The sequence below is a fragment of the Myotis myotis genome, unplaced genomic scaffold, assembly GCF_014108235.1.
Source record: "Myotis myotis isolate mMyoMyo1 unplaced genomic scaffold, mMyoMyo1.p scaffold_m19_p_11, whole genome shotgun sequence".
Classification (NCBI taxonomy): Eukaryota; Metazoa; Chordata; class Mammalia; order Chiroptera; family Vespertilionidae; genus Myotis; species Myotis myotis.
In genome coordinates this window covers 24,384,964-24,408,730 of record NW_023416315.1, presented here as the reverse complement: position 1 = coordinate 24,408,730, position 23,767 = coordinate 24,384,964, and the positions used below count along the sequence as shown (strand labels likewise).

At 34.9% G+C, this 23,767-nt stretch overlaps 1 protein-coding gene across 6 annotated transcripts in view; it reads right to left on the bottom strand.

Annotated features, from left to right (window-relative positions):
* Positions 1-23,767, bottom strand: part of FAM126A (family with sequence similarity 126 member A) — a 60,144-nt gene that overhangs the window by 4,750 nt on the left and 31,627 nt on the right. For 4 of the 6 annotated variants that reach the window (XM_036327918.1, XM_036327913.1, XM_036327914.1 and 1 more), the window contains 6 exons: positions 23,652-23,732; positions 22,825-22,940; positions 22,347-22,442; positions 16,001-16,117; positions 14,347-14,434; positions 13,679-13,838 (listed from right to left, as the gene is read on the bottom strand). In XM_036327918.1, the coding sequence (XP_036183811.1) occupies positions 13,679-13,838; positions 14,347-14,434; positions 16,001-16,117; positions 22,347-22,442; positions 22,825-22,940; positions 23,652-23,732 (658 nt within the window). Of the gene's footprint in view, positions 1-704; positions 1,001-13,678; positions 13,839-14,346; positions 14,435-16,000; positions 16,118-22,346; positions 22,443-22,824; positions 22,941-23,651; positions 23,733-23,767 lie in introns of all 6 variants that reach the window. The other 2 variants (XM_036327919.1, XM_036327917.1) reach the window with 2 other exon arrangements.

Sequence of the window (23,767 nt, the reverse complement as noted above, 5' to 3'; positions counted from 1 at the left end):
CTTTAGCATAATTAGGTAAAGCAAAAGATTATAGACTAAAATCAAAGAATAAATCAAAACATTCTATAAAACGCCAAAAATAGTTCATTGTAATTAAATAACACTAATTTAGAGTATATAAAACAAAGAGCATGCCATAAACCACACCCCACTGTGTTTTTAGAAAGAATTTTCTTACTATTCATGCAAAGAATCAGAAACAATTAGGAAAAATACCACACAGTAAAGCTAGGGGCAAGCTCTCCTACAGTAACAAAGCAGTAGAAAAATCAAAGTTCTTACCAAAGAACTTTAAAAAAAAATTTATTAAAATATTTTCAAAAAAAAGTTCAAGATTGTATACTATATTGTAGGTTATTTTATAAAGATAAAAATATAGACTATAAGTATCACAAGCTCAAACTTGTTAAAATTCTTTATATATATATATTAACCTTCATATCAACGATGGCAAAAATACAATGAATAACTTAGATCTCAAAACATAAGCAGAAAATTATTTTGGAAGCAATTTTCTGCCTCAGTTTTCATAACAATTTAACTCAGAGAATATATAGGTATAACCATTCCAAAGAGCATTAAGAGTCATTGAGAAATTATGGTGCATAATTCATGCATTTTGATTATTAGATGACATGCAAAATTGTTGTGACTGTACAACTGTTGCTTAAAACATGCAGCAGTGGCCCTTTTCCATGAGATACCTTGGAGTGCAGCTATAAAGTGCTGTGCTAAAACTGCACTCTGCCAGGTGAGTTTATTCCATCCTCCATCAGTTTTCTTACAGATTTTTGTCTCCTGATCTCTGGCAAGCCTTTGCTTTCAGTTCTAGGATCTGTGGCTGTTTCCTGCACACCCTGTATATGCTGAGCATCAATCTCTCCTAGTGTTCTGCCTTTTTCCCCATTCCCGGTTCTCTCTCCGGCCACATTTGTGACACTAATCTCAGGAATGACAAGGATGCCCAATTCAGTAGTATCATTATTGTTGTCAGGTTGCTCTAGAATTGAAGATGATAAGACAAAATGATGGCTGAAAACAAAACAAAATAAAAATGCAAAACAAGAAAAACAAAAGATCCAAAACAAAAACTGGACAACTGAATGTTACAAATCAAGTCAAATATTTGCACTGCAGAAATTTCCATAATTTACAATACTGATGGCACTGGAGACAATAAGTTCATATTGTTTTAAATGACAATGAAGAAACTCACAAAGCATCAATACATGTTCTGCATTTTTTCACACACATATTTGACATGGACTATGAAACAGAAATTTTTTATAAATCAAACGGGATTTCTATAGTTTTAAGATAATAGTGTGACCACTTGAACCTATTTATAAAGCCTTAGGCAAATATTCAAGGATATACAGCCAAAACTCTAGCTTTTGTCAACAAAAGAAACCAAGCCACTTAGGAATTCCTTTTTGTACACTTAAAATTCTACTTTTTATTAGATTACATTAAAGCTGACTTCATAAATCACAATATTGGAAACATGCTCATTCACTTATGATATCATAGTTAATAACACTATAGGTATAGTTTTTGTCTCACATACCAATCATCTTTTATATTAGTAAATATTAATGCAGCTGTGATATAACATTCCACAAATTTAGGCCATCTTTTAACAGTTCATTACTAAGCTGGAAAAAAGTAAAAATGGATTTGGAAAAACAAATTGTGTGTTGGTCCTTTATCCTTGAAAATGGCCATTGCAATCAAAACAAAGAAATGAACCTCCTAACTAGTTTTTACTTGTAGACATTTTATTCTTTTTGTCTTAAATCACAAAGGCATGATTTTACTTAACGTAGTCAAGGAAATGCCTCTAAGAAATAGAAAAAAAGTAGCCTATGTCTACCATGGGCCAGTAATGAAAATTAAAGTTCAAAACAACATAAAACTATGTAAAACATTTTATACTCTTAAAAAAAATGCAGACCACAAATCTTCTTGAGAGACATTACATATTACTTTCAAATGCTTTTCATGATAAGATCATAATGTTCCCACTGATGGTGCTAAAGCATGTGAAACAGTAACAGGTAGTAAAAAAAATGGAGGCCAGAGCCACATATTCCTAAACTTTGGATCCTGACCTTTATGGCACGTTGGTATCAGCTGGGCATCTTGAAGAACTACCGATGTCTGGCTCTCACATGAGACATTCTTATTTAATTAGTATAAGCTATGATCTGGGCACTGGGATTTTTAAAAGCTCCCAGGTAACTAATGTGCAGCAAAGTTTGGAAACCACAGTTCTATTCTGATCTTTCACATTTTGAAAACTTAAAAGTTATTATAGATGCCCTGGGTAGCCCATACCCAGCACAATATGCACTTCTGGAGTGCCTCAAACCTTCATGTTGCCCTGGGCTGGCTAGCCAGTGTGCTGGTATAATTTCCCATTACCTAGTGCCTCAGAAAAATTTGACTGAAGGTTCTCTAAATGAAATTTTTATTTCCTGAACAGACCAAAGCATGTTAGTAAGGTAGTATCACACTGCAGCTTCTGGGTGTCCCTACAACACAGGTTTCATGAGAAGAGAAAGTTCCAACCAAGCCTATCCCCCATTACTAACAGCTGTGTTCAAGTCAGGGCAAGTAAAATCTTAGTGAGGTGAATGCCAGGGGCCCCTACAACTGAGAGTAAAATCACAACGACACTGTTGGGAGACAACCAAGACTTATCTATTTACAATGCAGAAGCAGTTTCACAGATATATTAAAGGGACCATCAATCCAAAAAATCATAAACTATGGAGATTATCCAGACATAACAAAGCCAATACATATTAACACAACAAAATTTTTAAAAATAAGTATAGGTGGCCTAACAGAATAGAAAATACTACTATTTGCATCAAATGGCACTAAATCATCTTTTGAGAGTGTTCACACAATATTATTCAATTATATTCTCAAAACAATGTGTTCTAGTGAGCCTCTGAAGTAGGCAATTTACTTCAAACTCCCATTTGCAGACAAGAAAACTGAAGTTCAGAAAGAGCCACAAAACTATTCGGTGGGGAGCTAAATAGAAAAATCTTTTGACCTCAAATACTAAAAATTCTAACTCTTCAATTCATTAAAATCAAATCAAGTTAAATGTTCTCTGACATCCTTCAATTAAGTTTAACTTATTTGTTAGATTCCTAGTCATTTCATAGAAAGCAACTGTGGTGAAAATTTAGAATTCTGCAAGCAAAGCTATAAAATGACAAGGATAATAATATAAAGCAGCACTAGGCAACTGGATTGCTAATCGCATTTCCTGTGATAGTGGTGAAGGTCTGCAGCCCAAGAAGCATAATATTAAAAATTTTTAAACATGAAATTAGGTGGCAAGTAGAAAACATAAAACATGATTTTTTCACAAGCACAAATCTTTAATTAATATATGCATATTATCTGGTAAAAATGGAAAAATTTTAACTGCTTAGGAAATTCATAAAAAGAAAAACAGAAAACTATTAAGAGCCAGAAACAACAGAAATATAATTCTCAGGAAAATTACAGAAAAAGATAATTACGCAATTCCAATAAACATTTGTTACATGATATTGCTCTCCATTATTTTTCCAAGATCTTCTACAAAGCTTTGTGACCCATTCTCCCTACACACACCTTCTTACTGGTCTCATTGTTCCCTAAGCCTGGAATGCTCCTCGTTTGACCATCCCATCAATATTCCCCATATTTCATATACCCTTCTCCCTACTTCTTAGCCCTTTATCACTCTCTAACCTATAATTATTTATCTTGTCTACTAGATGTAAGTTCTATGAGGGCAAGGATTTTTGCCTGGTCAGTGCTGTATATACTCAGCACCTGGGAAAGTAGTTTGCATATAGTAGGTGCCCAATAAATATTTGTTTGATGGACTGAAAAAATTTCCTGTTATAAGGTAAAATTATTAGAATAAAACATGCAGAAGACATGAGAAAAGTAGGCTAGGAATGTGTTGCTTAAATTTGGAAAAGGAAAAATAATATATAGCTGATATTAGTAAGAATTTTTTAGCTGACAGAGAAAGGCAAAGGCTCTTTGCTTTGGAAAAGTGAAGTCGCCATCTCTAAATGTAAGTTTAGTAAAATACACAGATAATAGGGGGGCGATGGCATGTGCCGGGGGGGTGGGAGGTGGTGATGGCCAGGGAGAGGTCAATGGGAGAAAGGAGACATATGTAATACTATATGTAAATCTTTAAACAAAAACAAAACAAACAAAAAACCTGGAGGGGAAAAAAAAGATTTTTAAAAATCTATAGTTCATTTATTATGTCATCCATAGGATAACATACATACCTAAAAAGAGGCAGTTAATCCTTTCTTTAAGAAAATTATAGATATGTTTTAAGGGAATATAAATGCATATGAAAACAGAATCTGTTTAAAAGCCCAGAACTTAAAAATCTATGCAAAAGGTGTCATGATTGTTCTATAACTATAAAAGCAATACTTACATTTGACTTCAAATAATTCGAAAAGTTCAAAAAAGGTCCAAAGAGAAACTTCTCAGAGAATATTTTATTTGTATACTCTCTATAAATAGGTAACCTTCTCTCCATATACAGAAATGAGGAGAGTTAAAGAATACTTTTAGTGGACATTTCCAAATTGGATTTCAAAGGCACTCAAATAATTTCTCCCTACAAAATTTCTTCTGGCTTTGAGGGGGGAAAAGGTGAAACAAATTGCAAACATTATTAAAACTGATCACGAAGAGCTGTGATTTCTCCCCGGTGTAATGTTATAATCGCAAATATCAACTTCATTATATAACTCATGAAACTCTTTATCCCAACTTTAGCTTTTATATTTTAAAGGCTGCCCTATTTACTAAAAGTAATCATTTAAATTAAGGAACAATATATTTCTTCACAGAATTCACACAGCTTTGTACTCACACTGCTTTATGAATCTAAAGTAATTTGGTTATAACCAAAGGCACTTACAAAATTTATCAGCAAAAACAATAAAATAAGCTGAAGCTTAAAAAAATTAATCCCCAACTTAACTGTCTACATCGTACAATTTTGACATTAATTATTAAAAGTATTTTAGAGTAAACCCCAAAGAAATTCATATACATTTATTTATAATGTATAGGATATAAATATTTAAAATGCCATAAAATATCTAAACAACTTCATAACCCTTAGTCCAATCAGTTTAAGTTTATAATTTATCTTATTCAATGGAATAAAATGCTATTTATATTCATTAAGTTATTCATTGCAGTGTTATCTATAATAGCAAAAAATTAGAAACAAATCATTTAACAAATTAAGGGAATAGTTAAGTAAATGATGGAATATCAACTCTATGTGGTATTATGTAGCCATTAAAATAATTGGAGCTATTAGGAGGACTTGGGGAAATTTTTTGTTAACTAAGCAAAAGCAAATTTTTTAAAAATAATATTTTTAAATTTTAAAAGAGCACAATTATGAAAAATGTATACACATATGAAAAAAATTAAAAGTATAACTCTTTAAATACTGGAATTATAAGTGAATACCCTTCTACCCAGTTTACTATCATGTTGTTATACTGTTTTTCAATACAATGAGAAAAGAAGGAATAAATTGCTCAGTCTATATTACAAATTTATCATTCATTCACTCATTCATGCATTCAACTACTACTTACTGAGCACCTACTATGTGCCAAACATTGTTTTAGCCTCTGGGGACACAATGGTCAACCAGATAAAGACACTGCCTTCACAGAGTTTACACGGTAGAGTGGGAATTAAGTAAACAAGACTATTTTAGATAATGGAAGTAGCATAGCAATAAAGAAAATGAGAATAATGGGAGAGTAAGCAGAGTGCTAGGTGAGAAAGTCTACTTTAGATGGGTGACCTGGGAAACTCTCTTTGAGGAAGGGATACTTGAGTTGATATCTGAATGATGATATACAAAACAATATGAAGGAATTGTGCAATCTGGCACTTTTCCATCATTTAAATTTCAGCTCAAATATCCCAAATGGCTAATAAAATGCCCCTAAGGCAGAAATGGCTTAGTATGTTGAAGGGTTAGAAGGAAGGGTGACAGTAGTCTACAAATGAGGTCAAAGCAGTGGTAGGTAAGACATATCACTAGGGCAACCTGTGACATAGTACAGAGCTTAGATATCTTTCAGATTACAAAGGGCAGACATCTACAGGTACACAGATAAACTATTTGGATACTTTATTGGCATTTTTTAAACAGCAGAAGTCACATTTGTGTAACACAAAATAATGAGGATGAAGTGTGTCTTAGGTTAGAAAGAACAACACCATAACAATTCACAGCCTGGGCCAATAATTTGCAAGGCATGTTAAAGGAAAGTGAATCTGCCATAGAAACACAGAATTAGGCCCTGGCAATGAAAGGACTACACTATGAGCAAGTACACAAAGACTAAGAAATCTGGCTCTTGAAGCCAAAGGTAGACTTTCCAAATACGAAAGGAGAGGTACACAGAAAAATGCCATTTAAATGATTTGTTTGTAGACACATTGGTTAGGAGCTATACCAGTTTCCTTAATAAAGAAGAGTCAAGTCTTTTTTTTATTTTTTTATTTTTTATTGATCTTAGAGAAAGGAAGGAAGTGGGATGGGGGGGGGGGGGAGAGGGAGAGAGAGAGAGAGAGAGAGAGAGAGAGAGGGAGAGACATTGATGTGATAGAAAAACATCTATCAATTGCCTCCCGCACATGCCCCGACCAGGGATAGAACCCACAACCTGGGTATATGCCCTGAACCAGAATCAAACCTGCAACCTTTTGGTGTATGGGACGACGTTCCAACCAACTGAGTCACATAGGCCAGTGCAAGAGTCAAATCTTTAGTTTTTGTTGCATATATAGTAAATGATACAATTCTCCTTCCTGAGGTAGATTCAGTCACTCTCAATAATTTTTGTCGGAGAACCAAGATGGCGGCATAGGTTAACGCCGGAGTTTGCTGCCTTGAACAACTACTTCAAAAGTGAAACTAAAAAACAGAAGGGACATCACCCAGAACCACAGGAACGCTGGCTGAGTGGAAGTCCTACAACTAGGAGGAAAGAGAAACGCATACGGACACTCAGAGGAGGCGCAGTGCTGAAGTCAAATTCTGAGGTGCGGAGTGCGCGGAGCGGGCTGGCGGCGGAGGGCGCGGTTGGCGTTTTCAATCGGGAGGGAGTCACAGACTCTGAGCTCCAGATCCGGGCGAGTCTTTAGGGACCCAGACTCAAACGGGAGAAGCGGGACTGTCTGGCTTCGGTCAGAGCGAGTGCAGCTTTCTCTCCGAGGTTTGCAGCGGGTGTTGGGACTCAGAGAGGCAGAGCCCCTGGGGACAGGACTGAGAGCTGCCATAACTGCTCTCTCCGGCCCACCCTGTTGATCCTGTGCAACCCGCCCCGCCCAAGCCCTGCACAGAGGCATTTGCCGGATAGCCTCAGGCAAACGCCAGATTAGCACCTCCCTAGAGGACAGAAGTTCTCTCACTGCAGACACAACTGATTCTCATAGCCACTTGACCTGGAGGTCAAACCCTCCCTGGTATTAGCTACAACAATCAAGGTTTAACTATAAGACTGCGCACAAAGACCACTAGGGGGTGCACCAAGGAAGCATAACAAAATGCGGAGACAAAGAAACAGGATAAAATTGTCAATGGAAGATATAGAGTTCAGAACCACACTTTTAAGGTCTCTCAAGAACTGTTTAGAAGCTGCCGATAAACTTAATGAGATCTACAAGAAAACTAATGAGACCCTCGATGTTATATTGGGGAACCAACTAGAAATTAAGCATACACGTACTGAAATAACGAATATCATACAGACTCCCGACAGCAGACCAGAGGAGCGCAAGAATCAAGTCAATGATTTGAAATGCGAGGAAGCAAAAAACACCCAACCGGAAAAGCAAAATGAAAAAAGAATCCAAAAATGCGAGGATAGTGTAAGGAGCCTCTGGGACAGCTTCAAGCGTACCAACATCAGAATTATAGGGGTGCCAGAAGATGAGAGAGAGCACGATATTGAAAACCTATTTGAAGAAATAATGACAGAAAACTTCCCCCACCTGGTGAAAGAAATGGACTTACAGGTCCAAGAAGCACGGAGAACCCCAAACAAAAGGAATCCAAAGAGGACCACACCAAGACACATCATAATTAAAATGCCAAGAGCAAAAGATAAAGAGAGAATCTTAAAAACAGCAAGAGAAAGAAACTCAGTTACCTACAAGGGAATACCCATACGACTGTCAGCTGATTTCTCAACAGAAACTTTGCAGGCCAGAAGGGAGTGGCAAGAAATATTCAAATTGATGAATACCAAGAACCTACAACCAAGATTACTTTATCCAGCAAAGCTATCATTCAGAATTGAAGGTCAGATAAAGAGCTTCACAGATAAGGAAAAGCTAAAGGAGTTCATCACCACCAAACCAGGATTATATGAAATGCTGAAAGGTATCCTTTAAGAAGAGGAAGAGGAAGAAAAAGGTAAAGATACAAATTATGAACAACAAATATGCATCTATCAACAAGTGAATCTAAGAATCAAGTGAATAAATAATCTGATGAACAGAATGAACTGTTGATTATAATAGAGTCAGGGACATAGAAAGGGAATGGACTGACTATTCTTGGAGGGGAAAGGGGTGTGGGAGATTCGGGAAGAGACTGGACAAAAATCGTGCACCTATGGATGAGGACAGTGGGTGGGGAGTGAGGGCGGAGGGTGGGGCGGGAACTGGGAGGAGGGGAGTTGGGGGGGGGAGGAACAAATATAATAATCTGAACAATATTTAATTTAAAAAAAATAATAATTTTTGTCATCTTTATTAAGTCTCAAGTTTAAAAAAAAAAAAAATCCCTTCAAGAATTGCAACATGGATGCTGCTGGACCAGGTGAATTCTTCGTGATGATTAAAGATCCTCATAACCAGACAGATCAAAAACAGGTAAGCAACATCTATTGTAAAACTATCTATAAAAGCTTATTTCATCTTCTGTGTGCAGTGTGCAACAAATGCTCCTAAAAGGGGGGTTGGGAGGATGGTGTAGTGCTCAATAATAAGTAACAATAAATAACTTCATTAATGATGGCAAGAATTACATATGATCTCTTTAGTAAAAAATATAAATCAATAATTTACAAACGAGTGTGTTTGCCTAAAACCAATATCTATAAAATATTTTACTTATCTGTATAGACAATTATTTTACTTTTACCTAGACATAGCCTAAAAGTTTTTTGTTTTCTTCTAAAGTTGGCTAAGCCAGAATTCTTTCCTCTTTAAACCTAATGTTCATTTGAGGAAATTGTACCACCATGATATTTATGATATTTAGCTCTTTGGTCAATAGGTCCCTTTTCTTTTAGTCATCTAATATTTCCTAATATTTTATTTTGTCCTTCATGAGTATAAAGTTCCATATCAAGAATGCCAGTTAAAATTCATGCAATGCTATCTTTGGCCAGAAGGAAATGCTTATTTTTGGTCTAAATGTTTTATCATCTATATTGGGAAAGGAAAATTTGTTCCTCAAATAGCATTTTAGCATCTGACAATAATGGGGCTTCTCAAAATTATACTAAAATATTTAAACCTTTTTTTAAAACTGCTAGTTTTCCTAAATTTTATTAATAAGTATAGACAACTTTTAAGTTAAAAACATAAGCTTTATACATTTCTAATTGCAGATGTAAAATTCCAATCGCCAATTCTTTAAAGTTTGCTACTTAGGGGTTTAAAATGATCATTTCTACATTTTTCAAAATGCTTTTATAACTATTAGCAACTTTGTTTCCACTAAATGATTTTCTCATAAAGTCATAAAATCATATTTACAAAATAAATGTAGTTTCTACAGTCCTGAAGTACAGTATTCCATTTATCTCACATTTATGTTACCATTAAATCGGGATTTTTTAGACTGTCATTTTAATACTTGTTTTCTCGATTAATCCCCACTTATCATGAAAACAGGAGAGATTCACCTTGTATATCTCATTTATGCAAACAGGTAGGTATCAATAATAAAAAGAAATAATAAACCAGATCCTTTCCATTTTTTAAAAAAGAAAAAGTGGAACATTTACAATGGCATATTATTCAGCCATAAAAAAGAAAGAAATCCTATATGACAACATAGATACACCTTGAGGGAATTATGCCAAGTGAAATAAGGTGTCAGACACAGAAAGATAACTCCCATATGATCTTACTTAGATGTGAAATCTAAACAAAGAAAAAACCAAATTCATAGATACAGTGAACAGATTGGTGGTTGGGGAGCACCGGGGGGTATGGGTGAAAGTGGTCCACTGGTCAATAGGTATATATATCTCCATCCTATATAATTAAAGGGTAATATGCAAATTGACCCTAACAGCAGAATGACCAGTCGCTATGACGCACACTGACCACCAGGGGGCAGATGCTCAATGCAGGAGCTGCCCCCTGGTGGTCAGTGTGCTCCCACAGGGGGAGCTCCGCTCAGCCCCAAGCAGGCTCCTGGGCTGCCAGAGGGATGTCTGACTGCCAGCTTAGGCCCAGTCCTCCGGGGAGCGGGATGTTTTACAAACATCCTCCAAGGGGTCCCAGACTGCGAGAGGGTGCAGGCCAGGCTGAGGGACCCCCTGAGTGCACGAATTTTCATGCACTGGGTCTCTAGTCTATATATAAAGAAAGTCCTAGGGATGTAATGCACATGTACAACATGGCAGCTATATTAATAAAACTGTATTGTATATTTGAAAGTTGCTACAAGAGTAGATCTGAAAATTCTCATCACAAGAAAAAAACATTTGTAACTATGTGCGGCAATGGATGTTCACTCGGTATGTTGTGGTGACCATTTCGCATATATACAAATATTGAATCGTGTTGTGAACCTGGAACTAATATAATTTTACATATCAATTATATCTCAATTAAAAAAATAAATAAAAGAAAAACAGGTTAAAAAGGGGGAAGAAACTCAAGGAAAGGGGATTAAAGGAGCCAACTGCTTTCTTCTTTCCCAGCAGTAACAAAGAAAGAGGCAAGGAGAAAAAGAAAAAGAGTCTTCCTTAAAGTTCATAATTCTCCTCCCTTCTTCTTCCCCAATCCTAATCTCGTAGGCTTACAGTTGGATATTCCATGTCCCTACTGTGTGATACAGTTCAGAGTCTGGGAAGATATCCCTCTTCCTGGGAGGTTTGGTGTGGTAAGGGAGTAGTATGGATATAAGTGAAATAGGAAATGCATTAGAGTTCCATCAAATAAACTCTAAATGTGTTTTCACACAGTCATAAACTAAAGCTACAGTCTGTAGTACTCTGCTTCAGAAACATTAAGGGATGAAAAGCATTGTTTCTGCAAAAAATAATGTAAAAATAAATCAAATTTGATTGTAATTCATATATGTAATTTATATATGAATGTAATATAATAAATATAATTTATACATACATAAATTTAAGTATCCATTTATAACTTGAGAATTATTTATATATGTAAGAACTAGAGCAAAGATATTTTATCTTCCCCATAAGAAGCCAGTGTCAGGTAAAGAGCCCAGAATAATAAGGTGTTCAAGCAGGAATCAGGACTACAAAAATGGAAAACAGAAAAGTTTTTAATTCAGCAAAACAAGGTAACAGTGAAAAATATTGCCGTAAAAAGGAAAGCCAAGGCTACACTAAAAAACAGGAGAATGCAACCTACCTGTAGAGATAAATAAGGACCTTAGACTAGGAATACTTTAGAGTCCACTGGAAAACGGGAACTCACACTACAGAAGTGGAAAACAAGACAGAGCTATATTCTGTATCTGCTCCATTCACCTGACTTCTTTTTATAGTTCATTCTCTTACTAAATCCTCATCTGTGACTTTTTTGTTACCATAAACAGGAGTGTTAGAGTTGTGAAGGTTGAATAAGTATAAGGGAATAGATGATAAGGAAGGTTATTTTAATGAAGCTGTAGCCCTAAGTGCCAACTACCCAAGTGGAGGCCAAAATGTAATCTGGAAAATATGTAAGTACCTAATAGATACAATATACCTCAAACACTCTTTTCTCTTGTTTTGGTAATTTATTCCTTTAAAATTATTTCTGGAAAAATGCCTTCTATTTTATTGCAGGGTGCACATCTTTTTCTGTTAAATGCATGCATGGACACATTCACGCACCTTCTCTTTCTCTCATACACACACACACAAATACAATTGAGCTTAAATATTTTACATTTTTAACTGAAGGACCCATATTTTTCTTCCTAATTCCCAATATGCCCACTTAAATAGCAAGAAAGGAAAGTAAACAAAGGAATTAAAATTCATTCTTACATTTCCTAAAGTGGTATTTTGGGAGCCATTATGTCCACAATGACCCATATGATCTGGTTCATTGCCTCTGTGCCTGTATTCACCTATTTATGCCCAAACAAAACACTGATCTCTAAGGTACTACCATATCTAATTAAAGGACTTTATACCTATAATCTAGTTCCATTCAGTAACATAATTTTCACTGAAGAAACGGAAGTATCTGCTTGTTTTAAATAGTAACGATTTGCCTTGCAAATGGCAAACATTACCATCGTTTTAATGCCTTCCTAAAGGACTTCAAGAACTGTCACACTACTTTTAAAGAGAAAAACATTCATAGTGATCATTGATTAAGCTGGAAATTTTCATCATTATTCTTTATTTGACATACTATCTCCTAGTTTCCCTGAGAAAGAACAATGACAACTTTTCTCATCATCAACTTTCTATTTCACCATAAATAATCTCATTCTTCTCACATTTGCATTTCTCTAGAGAGAGCCTTGAGACAAATATAACTAAATATACCAAAAGGAGCTAACATTTTCATCAATTTATAGGAAGAAGAAAATAGAGAACTGATTTTGCTTTACTCCTAATCAATGTTTGCTTAGGGCAAAGAAGTGCTTTTTGCTTCCCACTCTATTATTACCTTCTGAGAAAGGTGACACTGATATTTACACAGATATTTGCCACTACAATAACTTCTAGGTAGAAGGGAAGTTATAAAAAGGATAAGAAATTAAATAAGAAATAATTAATTATAAGAGAAGAGAAATAGAAAGCATTGAGAAGGCCATGGTGAATAAAATGAACTTCCAATAGAATTTTCAAATAATAAAACGAAACGGTCAAGGAGGAATATTAAACAGACAATCTTTGAAGAAAATTAACTTCCAGAAAACAGAAATGTCTAGAGTTGCATCAATACTATGGCATCCTTTACAGGAAATCCAGAAGAAAATGTTAGTCGTTCTACTTCAATATGCAAGTGTAACTGCTAGAAAGTTGAGAAATCAGAAACATTAAGAAATATTTGCAAGTAATTGTGAATAGAAACTCAAAAATGTATGAATAATTTTTAAATGTATTTTTCTACTTTTCTTTCTATGGAAATATAATTTTAAAACCAATAACAATATTTAAATAAATTTTCATTCATGAATGTAACATAAGGGGCTCTATTTTCCTTATTGCCTGTCACTCATGGACAATAAATTAGAAATTAAAAGTGACCCAATAACTCTTTCTTCCATGCCACTATGATACTGTTTACTAAAGCCAGGAGTTACAGTACAGAGAAAAATGTGATAGACTCAACAATCCTCTAATGTGAAGAGTTTTTTATTTCTTACCATGTCTTTTCCACCGATGACCTCTTATTGACATGCTGGTTACTGCATTTCTTGATATTCTAGAGGAAGTTGGTGTGATTTCAACTTGAATACACCTTGTACCCTCCTTACTAGATTTCATGGCACCATGAGGCAACGAAGCTTTTATTGCATTAGCAACCTAAGAAGGAAACATACAGTTTAAGATTGGTATTAAAAAATAAAAATGTATTATTACACCTTAGATAAAACAAGATGTTAAATTTTAACACGTTTTTAAAAAGAATACTTTCGCCAAGGTATTTCCTATAAGAAAATATATAAATCTTCTGGAATAAAGAGTAAGAGCTCAGAAGAAAACTTATAGTTAAATATGATATGTAAGTGATGAAATTTCAAAAGATTAAATTATATTTCCAAATACCTAATGCTAACTAATAAGTGTAGTTCTAGCATGTTAAGGAGAATATTCTTGTAAGTTAAAAAAGACTATTTATCAGGTATCTAAGAAGTTAGCCAAATGAAATGGTCAAATTTTATTATATGTGTACCTTTTCAAATAAAAAATTTTCCTAGTATAACAGAAGCATGAATCACTGAGTATTAATGACATATGAATGGCTACTCTTCAATTTATAGTTTGAGAATTTTTAAATTTAAAACATTGCATAAATAAATAAGGCACTTACCAGCAATGGCTCTGGATATAATTCTAACTGGGCTCTGTAAATAATATCATCCAATGCTTTTTCAGCTAGATCCCATTCTCCATTATAACTATAAAATTAAATAAATAAAATATAATTATTTTAAATTAATTCTATATACTTGAACAAAATATAATGAGAAACTATCTTTACTGAGGAAAATAACTGGTCAAATAAGTACATTGCTTAGCATTATGCTCTCCTTAAATACATATTTTTTAAATCTTTGAATTCCTTTCAATTGTATCTGAAAGCCAATTAATAGAAAAGAATATTTTATAGATGTACTTTTCTTCTCTAAAGATATTTCCATTTATGAAACAGATATAAAAATAAGCCAGGCAACCTCAAAGCATTTTACACTTTCAAAGGAAGTCAGAACATAGTAAATTATATACCTTAGACTAATGTTCAGAACACTTTATGGTTAAATTATTCTGTTAACTCCCACGGTTTTTAAAAATATTTTTAATCCTCACCCGAGGATATTTTTTCCATTGATTTTCAGAGAGAGTGGAAGGCAGAGGGGAAGACAGAGAGAAACATCAGTGTGAGAGAAACACATCGATTGGTTGCCTCCTGCATGCACCCTGACCAGGGCCTGGACCGGGGAGGAGCCTGCAATCAAGGTACATGCCCTTGACCGTAATCAAACTTGGGACACTTCGGTCCCCAGTCCAAAGCTCTTATCCACTGAGTCAAACCATGGCTAGGGCTCCCATGGTTTTTAATGAGAATCTACAACTACTGTGGCTTGCAATATCCTATGTAGTTACTTCTTTGTATTTTGGTAGTCATTTAGAAGTGTACGTGATGTATGTTGCAAATATTAGCAATATATCAGGAAACAAGTGTGTGTGAGTATAATGGGACAATATTAAAGGTCTAACACAGGGGTTAACTTTTTCTTAAAGGACTAGATAATGAATATTTTTGGCTTGTGGCCCATACAGTCTCTACTCAATTCTGTCACTATAGCACAAAAGCAGCCATAGATAACACACACACACAAAAAAATTTTTTTAAAGCAGGCAGCAGTCCAGATTTGGCCCAAAGATCATAAATTCTGCCTCATTCATGAGGTTTATAATCTACTTCTACTAGGGAAAGTTAAAGTACCAACTGAATATAATAAAAAATATAGTAAGATATGTGTAATAAGAGAATTACCAAGTAAAAGATAAGGTTCAAAGAAAAATACTAGTATATAAGGCATTAAGGCTGAGCATCAATACTAGAAACTAATAATATATTATTTGTGATCAAAGAGGCTTTAAAATGTTTTTTAAGAGTTAAAATCTCTAGAATGGAAAAAGATATTCATTGGGGGAAAAAAGCTATTTGAAAATTACAGCAAAAAGAGTAATGAAAAAAGGAACTGTGCATATATTTAGGTGTTGCTAATTTTCATTCTGTTCTTAAATTTTAAAAAATGAAGTGTTTTAGTTGGATGCAAATTCTTCAGAACATTAAAAGACATTTGAAATACAACTATTATCAAAATCTTGACTGATATTCTTTCACAAATGTAGGCCAATTATTTATCTATTGAGATAAGTATATAGTAACAATAAAACAACAAACTATAATTTTCCAAAAAGATAAAATGTTTACTTTGTATATGAAATAAACTTACAAAGCAAAATAAATCCCTGTTAACATCTGCACCATGAATTCTGAAGAAACTGGTATCCTGCTACTTACACCTTTGTATTTTCTTACATGTTGTCTGGGATATCCACAAACACAGATTCTAGAAAGACCAAAATAAAAACATTTGTAAAATTGGTAAAATTTTAGGTAATTTATTTTTTAACATTTACAAGCCAACAGTATCCTGGGTATGCTCACCTCTCTAAACAAAAGAATCTTTCCAAACAGAATATTGGTCTGTAACATTTTCCTAAGCCAATTAGATTGGGGGGAAAATGCATAAAGCTAGAGGGGTGTTAATATGTAGTAAGTGAACCATATTCTCAGAGTTGATTCACTAATTTTGATCAATTATTAATAATTTTTAGTCACTGTAAAACCTAATACATGGACCCAGCACTATATATATATATATATATATATATATATATATATATATATATATATGAGAAATATGCTAATTAACCAGGACACTGTAACAGTTGGACTGGACAGGAGGAGGTTGCGCATCAGGGGCGGGGTGGCAGGGGCCTCCACGCCTGTGCTGGGGGAGGGCCTGATCAGCAATGGCTGTGGCTGCTTCAAGGGCCGGAGAGGGAGTGGGCAGCGCCGCGTAATTTCAAATCGCGCGCTGGGCTCTTAGTTTATCATAAAAAAATTCTTTTATTTTAATATATTTTTATTGATATCAGGGAGGAAGGGAGGAGAGAGAGACAGAAACATCAATGACGAGAGAGAATCATTGATTGCCTGCTACACGCCCCCCACTGGGGATCGAGCCCACAACTCGGGCATGTGGCCTGACCAGGAATCAAACCATGGCCTCCTGGTTCATAGGTGACACTCAACCACTGAGCCACGCCATCTGGGTGCTGACAAAATTCTTGACACAAACTGCAGGCTTAAAAAAATACTCTAAAATGACATTCAAACAACATATAGTACATACCTTAATAAACTAAAGATAGATTGAAATTTTTAATGTTACAAACCATAAGAGAAATAAAATAAGCAAATAGTTACATATTCTTTGAATGCCTAAATATGACAACAAAGGTAGATTCCTAGAGAAAGATCAATATATTTTTACCAAAAATTGTTAAAGGAATAAAAGGAAGTATTTATTTATTTATTTTGGTTCTTTACTTTTTTTTAATCTTTAATTTCTTTATTGGCTAAGGTATTATATATGTGTCCTCATCCCCCCATTAACTGCTGCCCCTCCCCCCGATAGTATTTATTATAGTGAAGAATATTTAAGGTGTACTAAAGTTAAGGAGTACTTATTATAATGACTAGGAAGCCACCTAAAGTCCAATACAGCAGACCAATAATAAATCATTCAGACAATACTATGAAACAATTAAACATGACGTGTGGTTTTTTTTGGCGTGTGTGTATTTTTTTAGTGAAAGCAGTTTTATTACAGAAAAGCTCCCTGCTACAAGGAGGGGACCCAAGCAGGTTGCCCTGATGTTTTGAAAGTCTACTTAAATAACAGGAAAAAACTGTACAAAACCATGCATGTATCCTAATCTGTATAAAAAGATCATATACAAAGTCTTAGAGTTATCTCTGGGCTGTGGTATTATAGATGTACTTTCTTCCCTTTTTTTTTTTTTTAAATCCTCACCCAAGGATGCGTTAGTTTTTTTAATTGATTTTTTTTTTTTTTTTTTTGAGAGAGAGAGAAACATCAATGTGAGAGAAAAAGAGCAGATGCCTCCGCTGCACCGCAACCAGGGATCAAACCCAAAACCTTTTTGGTATATAGTATGATACTCCAACCAACTGAGCCACCCAACCAGGGTAATGTACTTTCTTTTTGATTTATTGTAGAGGCCCGGTGCACAAAAATTAATGCACTTGGGGGGGAGGGGGTGTCCCTCAGCCTGGCCTGTGCCCTCTCACAGTCTGGGACCCCTCAGGGGATGTCCATCTGCCGGCTTAGGCCCACTCCCCAGGAGATTGGGCCTAAGCTGGCAGTCAGACATCCCTCTCACAGTCCTGGAGCCCTCAAGGGATGTCCAACTGGGCGGGCCTAAACTGGCAATTGGACATCCTTAGTGCTGCTGTGGGGACAGGAGAGGCTCCCGCCACTGCCACTGTGCCCGCCAACCATGAGCCCAGCTTCTGGCTGAGCGGTGCTCCCCCTGTGGAAGCGCACTGACTACCAGGGGCAGCTCCTGCATTGAGCGTCTGCCCATGGTGGTCAGTGCACATCATTAGCGACCAGTCGTTTTACAGTTCAGTCTATTTACATATTAGCCTTTTATTATATAGAATGTATTTTCTAAATTTTCTATAATCAGCATGCACTGTTTTTTTTTAAAAAAATTAAGTTTTCATTTTCTTTTTTTTATTGATTTTAGAGAGGAAGGGGGAGGGAGAGAAAGATAGAGACATCAATGATGAGAGAGAATCATTGATCAGCTGCCTCCTGCAAGCCCCCTACTAGAGATCAAGCTTGCAACCTAGGCATGTGCCCTTGATTGGAATTGAACTCAGGACCCTTCAGTCCGCAGGCTGATGCTCTATCCACTAAGCCAAACCAGCTAGGGCTTTATTTTCAATAAAACAGAAAAGAACTGTTTTCTCATAATGTGCTGTGGTTGATATAATACAACCATTACTTAATATAGTACCAATCAATAGATTGTAATGACTTACTCCCTTCCCCAATGCAATTACTACCTGGAACTTAATATTTCCTCCACTCCAGGAATCTAAACTTTTACTTAAATATGCTCAAGTATACCACAGACCATTTCAAAAATATACTCATGAGGGTATCATTAATTCAAGTATACATTCATTTGATATTGAGAGGATCTTAAAATTCTTTAGAACCATGGGTAAAAGGGAGCAGCGATACTTATGGACTGAATGTTTGTGTCCCCCTCAAATTCATGTTGAAGCCCTAATCCCCCAATATGGTAATATTTGGAGATAGGGCCCTTGGGAGTAACTAGGTTTAGATAAAGTTATGGAAGTGAGGCACCCACCATAGGATTAGTGCCCTTAGCAGAAGAGAAAGAAAGACCAGAGGTCTCTTCCATGTGAAGGCACAGTGAGAAGGCAGTAGCCTGCAAGCCAGCAAGATGGCCTTCGCCAGGAACCAAATCTATTGGCACCTTGACCTTTAATCTGCCAGACTCCACAACTGTGAGAAATAAATGTCTATAAATGCCACTCAGTCTATAGTATTTTGTTTCAGCAGCCTGAGATGACTAAGACAGAAACTGAAAAAATTTAGCTGGACATGAAATAAAACCAACTTAAATGTTGTTTGCTGTTACAAAAACTTACATCCAAACTAAAATAGACTCCTCTAACTCTTATTATCTAAAAAAACAAACTTAGAACCATCTTACTTTTTATACCTTATACTTTTATGGTATATGTGGAAGTAAATAACAGAGAAGCAATATATGAAAGAGAATTTTTTCAATTTATTTATTCATTCAGTCAATACTTATCAAGGTTTGTATTGTGTCATACACTAGGGATATAGATGAAAGCTGTAGCACCCACAGGGAGTCACAATTTAACCATGGAGACTGTGTAGTAAACAAATATTTCAATGAGTAAGTTACATAAATAATAAAAGGAGAGAGTGGAAAACTCTAGTGGAAGAAGTAGAAAGTCAGAGAAGGTTTCCCAGAAAGCTATTCCTTTGGTCTACCATAATTTATTTAACCAATCTAGTGGCTCATATTAACTTATTTAACTTTTTTTTTTCTTTTTTTAATCCTCACCCAAAGACTACCATAATTTATTTAACCAACCTACAGTCTTGAAGAAAAAAGGATGAAATAGCATGACATCAAGTAAACTGGGGAAATTTTAGTAGGATAGAATGCTAGGACGCTAGAAAATAACAGAAAAGCTAAATAGGGGTCAGATCACAGAGTATCTTATACCCTGCTAGGCTTTATCATGTAGGCAATGAGAAGCAACTAAAGGTCTTGTTTTAAGCAAGGAAGTGACATGATCAGCTTGGTCTTTCAATTATATCACATAGGTTGTATTGGAAGAGTTCACTGAAACAGGAGAAGAGAGTGTCAAAATATCCCACAAGTGAGATAAAGTGAGCCAAACTAAATGAGTAAGGGTGGCGTCACATCTGAGAAGTAAAATGGAATAGGAGTATATGATTATTTCTACACTAGTGTGGATAGCAGTCTGGATGGTAGTGTCATTAAATGAACTTGGACAAAAAAGACATACTGTTTTAGAAGATGCTAAGTTTCGGATATATGGTATAGATGTCTTTATCTATATCAGTAGCTGCATTCCTGAGCCCTACTATCTAAGACACTGCTCCAGAGTAGAAGCTGGGCTTTGTAGTCTGCTTTAAGGTCTAAAGGTGAAAGTTGCTGCATCAAGTCACTCCTTAAACTAGTTTTTCTGAAGTGTTGTTCCTTATTCTCATTTTAGTCGATAACAAAGTTTTACTAGACCATAGTGAAATGAGAAACAAAGAAAGCTAAACATCCCGTTTTTAATTTATAAATTATTGTCCTTCCCTTCCACTCTCCCTGCTTTTTGATATTAAAATAGTCTCAGTTTTGTAAAATAATGTTGACGGTAGACATTTATAACATCACTTGGCAAGATAAAAAGTTGGCAACACTATGTAGATATTCTACCCACTCCATCTTTGTTAAAAATTTTACAGATCTTGTAAAATTCAGAAGTCTGGGCACCTGTGACTTTAAAGGATTTAAAACAAGAAACATATTAGAAAAACTCAGTAAGTAGGAAAGATGGCACATTGGTATCATTTTTCAACGTCTAGGAAATATAATTATGCTAATTTAGGAATCATCTGACTCTCCAATTCTCTTATCTTCTCTTACAAGCCTCTTGCTTTATTACCAACCTTCTCCCTCTGGTCCTGTACAGTTTTATATCTTATTCAGTATCAATTTCTGATTTTCTGTTTGGTTCATTTTGATTTGATTTCTAAGTATTGCTCTATGACCCTCCCTTTTATTAATTTTCAAAGTTACATTTTCTAAATAAGTCCCCCAAATTTAAATTATTCTACAAGTTTCTTAATTCTCTATTATCTCTATTTACTTGAATTACCAAAGGCATTTTGTATATCTTTTTGTTTTGGTTTGTTGTTTATTTGTTTTTTAAAGGTAACATGTTCATCACAGCACAGCAAATTTAGAAAAGGACAGAAAATCATATAGGAAAACATTAAAATAAACCATAATTCTACCAATCAGAAATAACTATTATATTTTAAATCAATGCTAGAATCATAGCATATTCAATATATCAGTAAATACCTTTTTAAATCACAATTTTAAAATGTTTGCATAGTATACCAAGGACTACCATAATTTATTTAACCAACCTAGTGGCTCAATTGTTTTTAAACAAGGAATGCTTAAAAACTGTATCTCTTACTTATTTCTTGGTACCAAATTAGAGCAGAACAGAAATAAAAAAATAATTTTCTTAAAGCAAACAAAACAGAAACAACCACATGCCAAACACTGAAAGATTATAATAGCTCCATCCTTTTAATTATATATTTTTTTTCTGGTGAAATATTCCATTGAATTGCTATTCAACATTAGCTTCTTTGTTGTATTTTTTGTGACTATAATAACTTTCCATGTGTTGGCTAGGCTGAACTTCATATTAACTTATTTTTCCCATTTTTAATCCTCACCCAAGGATATTTTTCCATTGATTTTCAGAGAGAGTGGAAGAGAGAGGGAAAGACAAATAGAAACTCTGATGTGAGAGAGGCACATCGATTGGTTGCCTCCTACACATACCCCAACCAGGGCCCAGGCCAGGGAGAAGCCTGCAACTGAGATATGTTCCCTTGGCCAGAATCAAACCTGGCCCCTTTGGTCCGCAGGCTGATGCTCTATCTACTGAGCCAAACCAGCTAGGGTATCTTATTTAACATTTTAAATACCCCTAACTGGTGTGGCTCAGTTGGTTGGAGCGTCATCTGTACACCAAAATGTGGTGGGTTCAATTCCCTGTCAGGGCACATACCAAGGTTGCCAGTTTGATCCCTGGTTGGGGCGCATGTGGGAGGCAACTGATCAATGTTCAATTCCGTCATGGCACATACCGAGGTTGCAGCTTTGATCCCTGGTTGAGAGGCAACTGATCAATGTTTCTTTCTCACATTGATGTTTCTCTTTCTCTCTCTCCCCTACCTTCTCTCTCAAATCAATAAAAAAAGTTTTAAACAAATAATAAAATAAAACAAAAATCACTTAGATATACAACAAACTAGCAACCCTAGATTCATATATTTCAATATTAAAAACATTTAAATTTTAATTTACCTTGAACAAATCTGACACAATGATTGAAGAGAAACACTGGGCATATAGGTTAAGGCAGCATTGTAACACAACAAAAGGAATGTCAACACTTCAAACCTAAAGATAAACCAAAAGAATATTTACAAATCTTTAAAATTTTAAGTCAACCATAATTAAATTAAGCAGGCATTGGGGAGAAGTATGTTACAGAATAAACCTATACAAAATAATCACAACAATAATAATACAGAACTCCAAAAAGAAAAAAGAAGACTTCCCAAGTAACAGTCACATGAAAATTATCTTAAAATTTGATGTTTCCAATGACATCTAAAGCAAAGTATAAGTGGCAAATCAGGACTATGTTTTTTCTCTTGTACAATGACTTTATTTTTAAAAAATTGTTATACACAACTCCATTAAACATTATTTCTAAGCCTACTGAAATAATGTTTTTAATCAGTGCGGTAGTAGTGTAGGTTATGTCTCTACAGCATACCTATTCTGTGCTGTCAGCATCTCCCTTTGGGGGTGAGGTCCACTGTATACAACTTTTGACAAACCATGCTGGGATAGTGCACTCTCAGTCAGAGCCATGGACCCAATGCTGGAAGGCTAAAAAAAAGGACATTTGAATAAATAAGAAATAAAAACCCTTCTGTTAAAAATGTGGTACTTAGAATACATATACCACTAAGAATAATTGCCATGAAATCATATATCTTAAAAATATTCAGACTGTCTACTAAATTTTCTGCTTAAAGAATAACTAACAACTGCCCTAACCGATTTGGCTCAGTGTATAGAGCGTCAGCCTGCGGACTCAAGGGTCCCAGGTTTGATTACGGTCAAGGGCATGTGCCTTGGTTGCGGGCACATCCCCAGTGGGGAGTGTGCAGGAGGCAGCTGATCGATGTTTCTAACTCTCTATCCCTCTCCCTTCCTCTCTGTAAAAAATCAATAAAATATATTAAAAAAAAAAAAAAAAAAAGAATAACTAAAAACCAAACTACAAATAGAAATAATAGTTATTCAAAAATTCTGCCATGAAAATACATAATTGCTACCAAAAAATAGACTAGTCTTATCCATTGGAAGAAGAGAAAAATATTTCAAAATGAATACTTCAGATTTCTTAAGAATCAGATTTTAGAGTTTAATGATTTTGAGTTCTTATTTCAAATTTAAAAACAGCAAATACTTTAGTGTTTTATACTTACAGTACTAATAAATTGATCAAAAATTGTGTCTCAATAACCAGACCCCAATTTATAGCAACTTCAAATCTTAGCAATAATAAGCATACTTTGATAAAATGTCACTTACTTCATGATATACAGATGGCTTGGATAAAGATGGAATCGTAAAACTCAATACTTTGCTATGTCCCTGTTTGTCAACTATTTCCTACAAAAGTAAAAGAAAGTATATTAAAATATTTA